At 36.7% G+C, this 13348-nt stretch overlaps 1 protein-coding gene across 2 annotated transcripts in view; it reads left to right on the top strand.

Moving 5' to 3' along the window:
• LOC140170363 (uncharacterized) overlaps nucleotides 1-11516 on the top strand; it is a 57130-nt gene extending 45614 nt beyond the window's left edge. The window contains exons 2-4 of one of the 2 annotated variants that reach the window (XM_072193733.1): nucleotides 6058-6147; nucleotides 7411-7554; nucleotides 8784-11516. In XM_072193733.1, coding sequence (XP_072049834.1) covers nucleotides 6058-6147; nucleotides 7411-7554; nucleotides 8784-8971 — 422 coding nt within the window. In that variant the 3' untranslated portion in view covers nucleotides 8972-11516. The remainder of the gene's footprint in view (nucleotides 1-6057; nucleotides 6148-7410; nucleotides 7555-8783) is intronic. The other variant, XM_072193732.1, reaches the window with a different exon arrangement.
• Nucleotides 11517-13348: the final 1832 nt, after the last annotated feature.

Here is a 13348-nt window from a genome sequence, read left to right as displayed (position 1 = left end):
GACAACAAACTTAATGATCAGGGGAACATGTTGGAACACTTTGCAGGGGTCAGGTCCATAGGGCCTGCACTTTGGCTCGACATTTGAAAGGGGCGTGAATTAATTTTTGGATACGCCCCTATTATAATTAGGTAATACTCGACTCACACACATTCCCTATATTAATATGTATATACATGTACCACATGTAGTCAATCTGTCTGCTTTATCTGTATTGTGCCCTTCTTAAGCAAATACGGTAGTTAAACACGATTTCATCAAACATTATAACAATAGCTCTTTTACAGTGTGCAATCATCCCGGGCAATAATTGGGCAATAATAGAGGATGTGCGTGAAATTATTGATTGGCTCCATACAAAGGAATTGAACCGGTGTCCTTCACCGTAATCATGGCACAATGCAGTGCATTCAATCAAACGTTGTCGTCAACCTATTTGATCGTATTTGTGCATTTGTTATGTGTGTGAGACGAGCTGTCGCTGTAGATTGCAATAGCTTGTAATCATGCTTTTGTTGAATGAATTTGAGTACTCCGCCATATTTACGGTATGATACGTCATAATCTAGGTGATTATTTGCATTGGATATCTTGAATACGCTGGTGAGGTTGTGTAATAATCGGATTAATGCTATAACAGTATAGGTGAATACAAGTTTTGAATATATCGCGTTGCAAAGCCCCATTCAGTGATCCCAGCGAAAGTGAAAAAAAAATCATTAAAACATTTTAATGAAAAAAATTGGCACAAAACCCAAGAAAACGGCAGTATTGACGAAGTTGAAGCCCCATTCAAATACATGTAGCTAATTTATATATACTGTCAGTATATAAATTACAGATTCACGTAAATGCATTATTTTTGTCTTAAATAGGCCTACACGGCTTAATGCTGAACCACTAGCAGAAGACACCAAGTTGATGTTTTATGACCTTTGACATTCTTTTGTGGCGAGTGACATGGTCAGTTCAATTCACGCCGAGTGTCCTTGACAGGTTTAACTCTGCTTCGGTGGTCATGAAAGAATTCAAAAGATAACCTCTGCCCCAACAATCCCAAGCAATTGTCTGAAACTGCTCTTCGGATGATGTATCATAAGAACTCAGTCGTCAAATGATGATAGTCATATAATGACCAAAAGATTATTACTGACTATATCATTGAAGACTGAGTTCCGCAGATCTTAATACAAAATCTGAATTTTGATGATTTTTACGATCGTCCGGATGAAAAAAAATCACTGAATGGGCCGTTAGTTCCCTCCTCTCCTTACACTGGCAATATGGATCAAAGATAAATAAAGAAAAAATAAAGAAAACAAGAAAAAAAAAGACAAAGAAAGAAAAGAAACAAAAGAAAAACAAATATGAAAAGTTCGAACAATATTTGGTTTATAAAATTAATGTGACCGTGATGAGGCTCGAACTCACCACCTTCCGATTTAAAGTTCGAAGCGCTAGTGTACCAAATTCTGATGCCTTACCAAGTGACCTGTGCTCCTGATATACGAAATAAAAATAAAATAATACACTGTATACCTGCTTGTGTCGGTAATTGATTTGCTCAAATTCCATAATGGTACAGTGCAACAGAGCAAAAATGCCCAAAATTTAAAAGCTATATAATTTATGACCACTATACACTACACATAAAAATACTAATACAAGGGAATTTCAACGTAAGAATCCAAACAATTAAGTACCAACATGCACAGCTTTGTCCTTATATCACATTTGGGTTTTTAACACAATTTTATCAAACCTCTACTGTGATTGGCAGCTGCACAAGGCATCTCTTTGATAGCTGATCATGGCCATCCATTCAGCAAGTCGCTACTAACTGACCTTGACAGGCTTGAATGAGCACTGTCATCTGCTACAAAACCATCACACTCTAGGACCTGGTCACTCCATAATGCTACAGCTACAGGGAGCACAGTACTTTGACAATGGAGTGAAAGACTATTATTATTGATTAGGCGCGGATTTTAAAAGTACAGCTCCTATGCGTGTATAGCAAAAAATTGGAATAGAATGTTTGGAATCATGTAACTAAAGTACTAAATGCATTCTGCAAAATGCGCTCTGACCAATTTATAAAGCATTTCATTAGCTTTAATTTGACATATTGTTTGACATATTTGGAATTATGGTAAATCATTAAATAAAATATTTATTAATTAATCAATTATGTCAATTAATTAAAATTTAATGCAAATATGCATATTTTCTCTGACAGAATTGTAGGATTTGACAAGAGCCATCTTTCTTGTAAGTTTGATTCTTATAACATACCGGTATCGTATTGCGTCCCGTTATAGTTGCAGAAAAAAATACGCGTGCAGGACACACATACGCACCCACCCCCACCCACACACCCACCCAGAGGATCGTACCGTTTTACAATCTTATAACATTCATTGGCGCTAGTAGTAGTAAATTTCAATTTTCTTTGCTTTACCTCACTTGTTCTGCTCAAAATTAAAAGGGGACATATCTAGCTGACAGTGAGCTTACATTTTATGGAAATTATGTTTAACTATTTGCTTAAACAGCACAAAACAGATAAAGCAGACAAATTTACTATACATAGGCCTATACATGTATGGTATCATGCCAGGGACTGTTTAAGAATATAACATTAGATTTATGATATTTACTTCGAGGACTGTTATTTATCAAAAATGTGAAAAATATCCAATTTTAATAATTTGTCATAAAATTTGTATTATATCGTGAATTTCAAACAATGAAATTTATTTGATATCAGAAAGACATTCTTCGTATTCAGAATGCAATTCGATATGTCTGATGTGCTCTCATGTCCCACAAAATATACTATCGAAACGCTCAAAACGCTCATTCCAGATCCTTTAATTTGGTTAATTTTCTTTTCTTGTTTTCTTTCTTTATTTTTCTTTGATTTATATTGCCAGGGTAAGGAGAGGGAACTAAAGGCCCATTCAGTGATTTTGTGATTTTTTTTCATCCCGACGATCGTAAAAATCATCAAAATTCAGATTTTGGATACTAGACTGCGGAACTCAGTCTTCAATGATAGTCAGTAATTTTTATATTTTGGACATTATTATGACTATCATTTGAGGACTGAGTTCTTATGATCCGAGGAGCAGTTTCAGACAATTGCTTGGGATTATTGGGGCAGAGGTTATCTTTTGAATTCTTTCATGACCACTGAAGCATAGTCAAACCTGTCAAGGACACTCGGCGTGAATTGCAAGACCATGTCACTCACCACAAAAGAATGTCAAAGGTCATAAAACACCACTTTTGTGTCTTCTGCTATATATCTAAAGGCCTATGGCTGATTTTGTACCTTTCGTCATTGTCATAGATGTGCTAACATAGCTTGCTAGTGCAGTGGTTCAGCCGAAAACCGTGTGTCTAAGACAAAAATAATGCATTTACGTGAGTCTGTAATTTATATACCGGTACTGACAGTATATAAATTAGCTACATGTATTTGAATGGGGCTTCAACTTCGTCAATACTGTCGTTTTCCTGTTTTGTTTTTTTGCCATTTGTTTTTCATCAAAATAATTTATAAACGTAACAATTTGATTTTTTTTTTCACTTTCGCTGGGATCACTGAATGGGACTTTATAGCGCGGATTATTCAAAACTTGTTTTTACCTACTGCTATATAGTATTAATCCGATTATTACATAACTTTGCCAGCGTATTCAAGACATAGGTTATGTAGGGATAAACTGTACATGGGTATAGAAGCCCTGCATGCTTTTATCGATTGGCTCCAAACAAAGGATTTGAACCGGTGTCCTTCACCGTAATCACGGCGCAGTAGCCTACAGTCCATTCAATCAAATGTTGTCAGTGTGCGAGACGAACGATGTATAAATCTGGAGGTCACATCATCACTTATCATGCTTATTGTAAAAAGTTTGTCCAAGGCATATACTGTGTGTATTGTTCCCGGGTATTGTCAATACAGTCAAGCAAACAGGTATTATATTTTGAAAAGGTCGCTATAGTATATTCACAGGGGTGTCTTGAATGGCCAATCATATGGGACATAATCAAATTGCAGTGACTGCTTCCTTTGTTACCACATGTCAGTCATCTTGTGATTATTGGACCATGTAAACCTACAAAAAACGAGCCAAAGTGCAGGCCCTATGCAAAGGTTATCTGGGGTCAAATCTTTATAACTTCATTTTCTGGATATCTGCAAGATATGGGGCTCAAACTCAGTGACAACAAATCTCATGACCAGGGGAACATTTTGCAGGGGTGAGGTCAAAGGTCATGTAGAGGTCAAATTTTCTAAATGCATTTTCTGGACATCTGTTAGGGGTACAGAACTCAAACTCCACAACAAACTTACTGACCTGGGGAACATTTTGGAACACTGTGCAAGGGTCATGTCAAAGGTCATCTGGGGTCAAATCGTAGAATTTCATTTTCTGGATATCTGTAAGAGGTACGGGGCTCAAACATGGTGACAACAAACCTCAAGACCAGGGGAACATTATGGAACATCATGCATAGGTCAGGTCAAAGGTCATCTGGGGTCAAATCTTAGAATTGAATTTTTGGACCTCTGTTAGGAGTACGGGACGCAAACTCGGTGAAAACAAACCCCATGACCAGGGAGCATTTTTGGAACATTTTGTAGGGGTCAGATACCTCCACAACACCAACATGCCCCAGCTAGGTTTGTGGTCTATGACCACCATTTGCCACTAGTTCTTTCTTTCTTCTTCTTCTTCTTCTTCTTCTGGCAACAAACTTCAAAATGCTTCTCCTCCTTCATGTTACACCCTACAATTACGTAACTTGCACATATGTATCGGCTATATCCAGTGGTCATATGGTGCGAACAAAATTGGGATCAAAGGTCATTAAAGGGGCATTTTCGGTATATAACCAAATATTTTCAAAATGTCTCTTCTGCCACGTATTACATAGCACAATGATGTCACTTACACATGTGCATCGGCTTTACCCAGTGTCCATACCTTACACAAAGAATTGGGGTCAAAGGTCATTAAGGGGGTGAAATCTTACAATTATATTGTCTGGACATCTGTAAGGGGTATGGGGCTCAAACTTAGTGACAACAAATATCATGACCCAGGGAACATTTTGCAGGGGTCAGGTCAAAGGTCATGCAGAGGTCAAATTTTAGAAATACATTTTCTGGACATCTGTAAGGGGTACGGGGCTTAATATCAAGGGGAACATTTTGGAACACTTTGCATGGGTCAGGTCAAAGTTCATCTGGGGCCAGATCTTAGAATTTAATAATCTGGACATCTGTAAGAGGTACGGGGCTCAAACTCAGTGGCAACAAACCTTATGACCTGGAGAACGTTATGAAACATCATACAGGGGTCAGAGGTGTCGGGTCAAATGTCATCTGGGGTCAAATCTTAGAAATACATTTTTTTGACATCTGTAAGGAGTACGGGACTCAAACTCGGTGACAACAAACCTAATAACCAGTGGAACATTTTTGTAACATTTTGCAGGAGTCAGATTCCTCCACAACACCAACACGCCCAGCTAGGTTTGTGGTCTATGACCACCATTTGCCACTAGTTTTACATGTAGTTTAAAGATTTAGGAAATGAATATCTTAAATTATAACGTTCAGTGATTTGCTCATCCGGATGATCGTAAAAATCATCAAAACTCAGATTCTGGCACCTTTGTACTGAATTAGTGTCATAGATGTGCCAGCATAGCCTGCTAGTGGTTAATCCAAAAGCATTGTATTAAAGACAAAATAAGACAAGCCTTCAACTCTGCCAATAAAGCTAGCTGTTTCCTTGTCTTTTCCCCCAATTTTTCATTTTATAAATCTTAAAGACCTAAAAGTAGGTCGGGTGTGAGGTTGTTGAGGGTTAATTAGGGCGTTAGGGGATGGTGAATGAAGTTGTTGGGGTGGGGTTGTGTGTGGGGTGCCTTTGAAGGGGTGTGGGTGGGTGTGTGTATGTAGTAATAATGTAGCCCTACATGTAAATATCACTTATTAACCAAATTCCACATTGTGTTTTCTATATTTTTGCAAAGGCTGTGTTGCGCAAGATGACGAATTGAGTCCTACTATTACACCCGTAACCGTAATGATATCATCAGATTCCAACACTGTCATACTTAATGGTAAACTATTTTTTAAAGTTCAAGTATGATAATTCAATAGGTCGGGTGTGAGGGTTTTTGAATAGAGTTGTTATGACAGAAATAACGATTTGAAACCATTTTCATTTAATATGTAAAAGTATAATATATTCTCCAAATCCGTATGATTAGATCCAGACCCGTAGCTATGAAATATTTGGGGCGGATTTTTGAAGTTCGGCGTGTTAGCGCCGCACGCCGCGCATTCTCGGCGCATAGGCTACTATAGTATCTAAGATCGACAGGGAATGTGCCCATATTGATTTACGAAGCGTTTTTGAACAATAGAAATAGCGACGTGCCTTCCATTGATTAGAACATTAACAAAATGGTCGACTGCATTAACGCGGCTGCGGATAACGCTTTTTCAATGGGAAATGAACTTTGCTGTTTGGATGATGTCACGACGAGGTTAGCATTTATTCCGTATTGAAAAGCGTGTTCCGACGGATCTGCACTAGACCGGCCTCTTAAAGGAAATCTGTATAAACTAATCAATGGCTAATATAGTTATATACCCCTAAATTAAACATAACAGACGGTCTATATGAATTTCGGAATATTCCTAACAAAGAAAAAGCACTTTTAATCCTTCGTTTCTGCGATTCATGGAAGCCGCCATGATAGCTGCTTGCGAATCCTTTCTGCCACAAGCGGTAGTGTAACCTTTCACACAGACCCTCGGCTACCTTCGGCGAGCGTGTGTTGCTTTATGGCATTCGCGACCCCCACAGCGAATTTTGTTTTTAGTGCTGTTTTTACACTTTTCGTTCTCAAAAGACATTGCTGATCATAAATATTACTTGAAATACATTTTTTATGTTCTTCTGTAGTTTTATGGGTAAGAATTGTTGCGTTTTCTTTTGAACGAATGTTGAATCTGAACTTTGGTAGTATTCGCTTCGTGTCACCAAAGTTCACGAGGGACGAGGCTTGTGGCACGGATTTCGCTGGTTTCAAAATCGGGGTACCATTACAGCGTAATAAAAATACATCGGGTATCAATATGGCAGCCACCATGGATTGCAAACTGACGGCTGATCGTCGTAAGGAATTAAGAATTTCTCCTTTATTTGGACGTATATAAGCGTGGGACTTTTACTGTTTGTCGTTTTTATTATTACTGCAACTATATAGCCATTGATTAGTTTATGGTACAGATTTCCTTTAAAGCGCAACTTTCTATTTCGTTCTTTCCTTTGCTTTTGAGGTACACATAGGCCTAATTGCTATCTGTATTTTCAGTTTTGGAGTACTTCAGACGTACGTGCCTTGCTATAATCTCATTTGTGATTATATCGCTAGTGATGTCAGCCGTCTCTATATCAATTTTCGTCTATTTGGATTATCGCCGTGTTCAGAATCTTCCTAGGAAACAGCGCCGTGAAGGTAATGTGTAAAAAAAAAAAAAGAGAGTTACGTTTTTGTCTTTCGAAAATATCACGCATGTTACTATCAAATCCAGGCCCTGCTTTTCTAATTATTGTTTTGACGATGTTTAACATAGTCTTATACTTTGATCAGCTCATAGCGGCGGCAATTGTTAGGCTTTTACCACTACGCCGAAAAGTAGACCCACGTTAAGAGCATTATAGTGGACCTGTCTGGTCTATATCACGTATATGGTGGGTATTGAATAAAGTAGATAAAGCATAGGAGTTCAATTAATAATTTGTGATACTTCTGGCGAGATGTCACAAGGCAATTATCAACATAAAATGTATTGATATTAATCCGCGATATTATAAAGCCCGCCGGTTATATGAGCTAATCAAACTTATAACAAAATTCGGTACGGGTGCCAACTATAGACGACAAGTTTCCAGTTTTCTTTGAAAATTAAAATACTAATTCAGAAGTCAATTGTTTTTATGATCATTACTTGCAATCAGAATAAAAAATCTTGATTATTTTGAGAAAATATCTCAAAAATTTAGTTTTTATATTGAAGCCTATGGCTTCACGTTCATCCACCAACTTCCGCGCCAGCACAAAAGCGCCGCATTCCATAGATAGATGTGTACCATGTATAGTTAATGGTAATGGTACGTGTCGGGAGGATTTAAACAATAACGAGATCTGGGCGACCAATCACAAGCCAGATTCATTTAAAGATGCATTACATCATGGCCAATTTTAGTAGGCCAGGAATCCGACAATCTCATCCATAGAAGATCATAGACAGCCGTGTTATGAAAGCATGTAAACCGGAATCCAAAGTCAGTAGTCAAATTGGGAAGCTAACAAACAGAGGGAGTAGGGTGACTGAAAAGATCAGATGTGAAAATCTATCAATTGTGCACAAATAATTGAATCAGAGTTTTAAGCTTAAATGTAATAGCCAGAGTATGCACAATTGACAAGTGGACTACGGAGAAGTTTTTTTTCTTTCCCCGACCCCAACTTCCTACCCCCTCCTGAGTATCTAACGGGGGGTGATAATGTGTGTGTGGGGGGGGGCGGGGATGGGTCGTCGCCTCCTGACTTCCAACACCTCATTCTCACATCTCATATTACGGTAGTAAAAGAAAGCTTACAGATCTTAACCAATCTATAAGTGGTTTTTTTTCATATTATTATTTTTTGTTGTCTTTCGTTCTAACTTTTTTTATCAACAGTGCAATACGAAGACCACATTGCGGATCCTCGAATACAGCAGGTGCCGGATACAGAACAAACCTCCCAAAGGCCGCAGGCACCGATTGAAGAACCTATACCCCAAGGGGCGCATGCAGCATATATAGAACCGGGTCCTTCAAACTATCCTCCTGGAGGTCTGCAACCTGGGTTTGAATCGGCAAAATAAAATGAAGGATTCGAAAGGGACGATGAATTCTGATCCCCATACGTACAGGAGACTCTTTTATTTTTGGTCATAAATCTGGTCACAATCAGATGTCTATTACTAAAAGACTTGAGATTAGGGAAATATCTTCCACAGGGGGAGTATGAATTTCAAATGGAAAAAACACATTAGGCAATTCCATTTGAATGTCATACACCCTCTGAGAAAGACTTAACACGAATCTTCCACGCAGGGAGGGTGATGGAGCTGTTAATGTGTTCATTCCATTTGAAATTCATACTCCCCCTGTGAAAGATATTTCCAAAATCTTCCACAGGGGGTAGTGTGGATTATAAATGGAATAGCCCAACACCACGAGACTTGTACGTCACGGTTTCGTCCAGGTCATTCATTTGCTTTACGTACTTTTGTTCAGATGGACATTTTATATTTTAAAACACCATACATAGGCCTACAATAATTAAATAATAATTATAATAAAAAACTTGTATCCTATTTATTTAAGAAATAAAGGGTAATGCAGTATCCTTTACACGCAAATAATGTGTCCGAGGCAGTAAAAACGTAAATAATGGGTGAGGAGCAGCCGAACCCGTTATTTAAACGTTTTTACTGCTATTACAACAAAATAGTGCGATTTAAGGTTGGTCTGAACCCTGGAAATATGGAAACTTTCGGGCCTCATAACTTCTAAATTGTTGGTCCAAAGTATATAAAAAGTATAGGCCTACATATTTAGAATGGCAAAGACTTGATAAGTTCATCTGTGAGGTCAAATTTGGGCCAAAATTTTTTTTAAATTAATTTTTAAAAACTAGATCAAAATATCTAGGACCCGTTTTTTCATTTTTTTGAATATCGACCAACTTTGACAAATTTGCGCCAAAAATGGTCAAAAAATGCTGAAAAATCATAAAAAAGCCCGATTTTGGCCCAAATTTCAAATATTCAATTTCTCCCCCTTCAATTTTGAGTCGAAAATGATAAAGCAAAGAAATTGGAATTTACTACCAGCGCCAATGCGTGTTACTCCGTCGGTCGTGCTACGATACGGTCCTTTGATGCGTGTGTATGACCGTACTGTGTTATGAACATCGCATAGTACGCGTTCGACTATTATTTCCATCGTAAAAATAAACCGTCTTGTTTAGACGTTTTATTCCAAATCTCAGATTTTGACAAAACTACAACACTTAAAATCTTGATTTTTGCAGAGTGTCTTAGTTTACTAAAGTACATTAGCCAACACGGAATTTCTCGCGCTGGTGTGTCAAAATAATGGCCAAACTGCAGCCTCCCTGTCAAATGGCAAGATAGTTGAACTTGTAGCCTATTCGAGTTTCGATCAAGAAAGCTAAGTAGGCCTAAATGATAAAAGGGGAGTGTCAGTGTGGGAAGCTTGAAGTCTTGTATATCAGCACAACTTAAAAAGACTTTGGATGGGTGTTAGTCTAAATAGGCTAGTTCCGCATTTAATTGGCATGCAAACATGGCAAATGTAGGCCTATTTACCGTTTTTCACGACCGCTCTTTCAATTTCAACCCACCACTTTTCACTAAAGCGCTGAATAATTTCTGGTTGTTAATTTCCTTTTTGGTGTGTTTCTTATTTATTTATTTATTTATTTATTTATTTATTTATTTATTTATTTATTTATTTATTTATTTATTTATTTATTTATTTATTCTTCATCACTGGCCCATATACAATTACAAAGACAAATATATTATATATAAAATTGCAAATACTAATCAAGACAAAGTAAATAGAATAAAATGCCAGCGAAAAGAATGGGACAAACAGGTGCAAAATCACCTCTAGGACCATCCCACCTTTCGATTTTTGAAAACAATTTATGGGGGAAAAATTGTTATACTTAAATATTTTGTTATAGGACCTACCTTTTCTGTTTGTATAGGCCTACTAATTCCTTCAAATTAATTTGGTCTATTAAAGTTTAAGAAAATCATGCATGGGATAAAATCTAAGAAACCTATTTTGCAAATTACATGTAATTTGCAAAATAGGTTTCTATGGCTGCAGCCATTTTTTATTCAAATTTCGTTCAAATTCGTCATAGGCCTACCTGGCGTGCTGGCGATGTTCACTGCAAACTATTTGGTCTTCATGATTCATTTTTGTTTTATATATGCCTAAATGCATTTAAGTAGGGCCAAGAGGAGAGAGATCTCTCCTCATGCTGTGAGTAGGGCCTAATAAGAATGAATTTAACATGATGCTAAAATATTAAGATTTAGGGTATTATACCTTAGCATGTTAAAATAAGTATAATACTTGGTGTATAGACATAATTTGAGCAAACTGTGATAACTTTATTTGGTTAAATAGGCCTAAACATAATTCTTAGGCGTATGGCCTAAGTTTTGACAAATGTAACGAACTTGGCAAAGAAGATCATAATATGAGTACACATGCATGTTAGGGCCTACATGCTTATAATTGCCTACACTCTAAATTAAAAGGATTTAAAATAAATCCTTAAGGATTGTAATTAGGGACCAATCAATTTTAGATTTAAAATTAATCGTATAGATTTTAATTTTTAAAGATTTAATTTTAAATCTGTAAGATTTAATTTCAAATCTAATATCTTGGAATAGACCATCGGGATTGTATAAAAGTCATAAAGTTCGTTAATTATGTAGTCAAATCCAATTTTCTACTCTAATCTAATCTTCAAATCTAATACTTGATTGGTCCCTAATCACAATCCTTTAGGATTTATTTTAAATCCTTGGAATTTAGAGTGTATAGGCTACTTTGACAAAATTATTAAACGAAACCGAACGAACGCGAAACAATTATGATTTTTGTAGACAAACACAGTCAACGCTGGATGGAACATGGTGGACGAATTAGACTTACACGACGAATAATGCACTTTATTTGAAATATCTAATATATTGACATGATAGGCCTAATCGACCTATGAGTAGGAACAATTATGAAATTTCATTCAACATTTTTTTTTTTTTTTTTTTTTGGGGTGGGGCGAATTTGAAATGTATAGGCCTAAAAATTAAGTACAAAATATGAATGATTGCTATGACACACGTCATCAGCAGCATGGCCTACTATTCAAATCATGCTAATTGAAAAGTTCGATTGAAATAATACTAGTAATTAGTATGCAACTCGTGATTTGTTTGTGTTTGGATTGAAATGTTCCTTTTGACGTACAACTTCAAAACACAATGTTGTATTTCAATGCAAAAAAAAATAAATTTCTTTTTAAACGTTTAGTGCTTTTCGCATTTGCAAAACGAAAACACGCAAGCAAACAAGCATACAAAAACAAACAACCAACCAAGGAAAAAACCCCAACCAAACCAATAAAAAATCATCAAAACCCACAGAAAAAAGAATCAAATAAAATAAAAAAATAAAAAACCCAACAACAACACCACCACAAAAAGCAATCAAAGGAATCAAAACAAAGGAGAAGCAAAAACAAAAACAAACAAACAAGGAAACAAATGTAAACCAAAACCAATAACCACAATAAAACAAACAAACAAAACACGGTCTAGCATTGGGCCTACATATCAATCAAATTACTTGGCAAATTTCACACGCAACACGTAAATTCTCCAAATTGAGTGCGTTTAGCTTCAGTACGCTCTGAAGAAAGCACTCATGGCGTACAGCAATGCGTATACTACAATCAAGGATTCTCGAGTACTAATATACTATAGGATAAGCCACTCGTTTGCGCAAATGAAGTCAGTCATTCAGCCTATGCGCCTTCATGCACGTGATGGCATAGTTACCCCTGTACGTGTATGAGTGTATAACCTGTGGAAGAGATGATGCAATGTTTACGTCATCGTTTCCAAAAAAAAATTAAATGGCGAAAAACGGCGAACATTTGGTCGAATCTTTCTATTACTATCATATCGTGAATAAAAATTCCCTTTAAAAGGGAAAGCCAGCCTCAATGTAGAAGAGGTCTTGTAATTAGTTTTGGTCAATGTGAAAGGCATTTTAGGATCACGCTTACATCTACATGACAGTCCACCAAACCATCAACGATGAGAACATGCACACTGAAACAGCAGAAAACATTAATTCCTAATCTCATGTCAACTCTTTTAATTCATTACATGTACTCCAAATTGTTCTGGTCTGTTTGTTTTGTTGTTGTTGTTGTTGCAAACCATCAACGATGAGAACATGCACACTGAAACAGCAGAAAACATTATTCCTAATCTCATGTCAACTCTTTTAATTCATTACATGTACTCCAAATTGTTCTGGTCTGTTTGTTTTGTTGTTGTTGTTGTTGTCGTTGGGTTTTTTGTCTTTTCAGCTTTTTACCCACGATATCTCAATTTCCAATTTTGTAATACCAGAAC

The sequence above is a fragment of the Amphiura filiformis genome, chromosome 14, assembly GCF_039555335.1.
Source record: "Amphiura filiformis chromosome 14, Afil_fr2py, whole genome shotgun sequence".
NCBI lineage: Eukaryota > Metazoa > Echinodermata > Ophiuroidea > Amphilepidida > Amphiuridae > Amphiura > Amphiura filiformis.
This window is presented reverse-complemented; position numbering and strand designations above follow the sequence as displayed.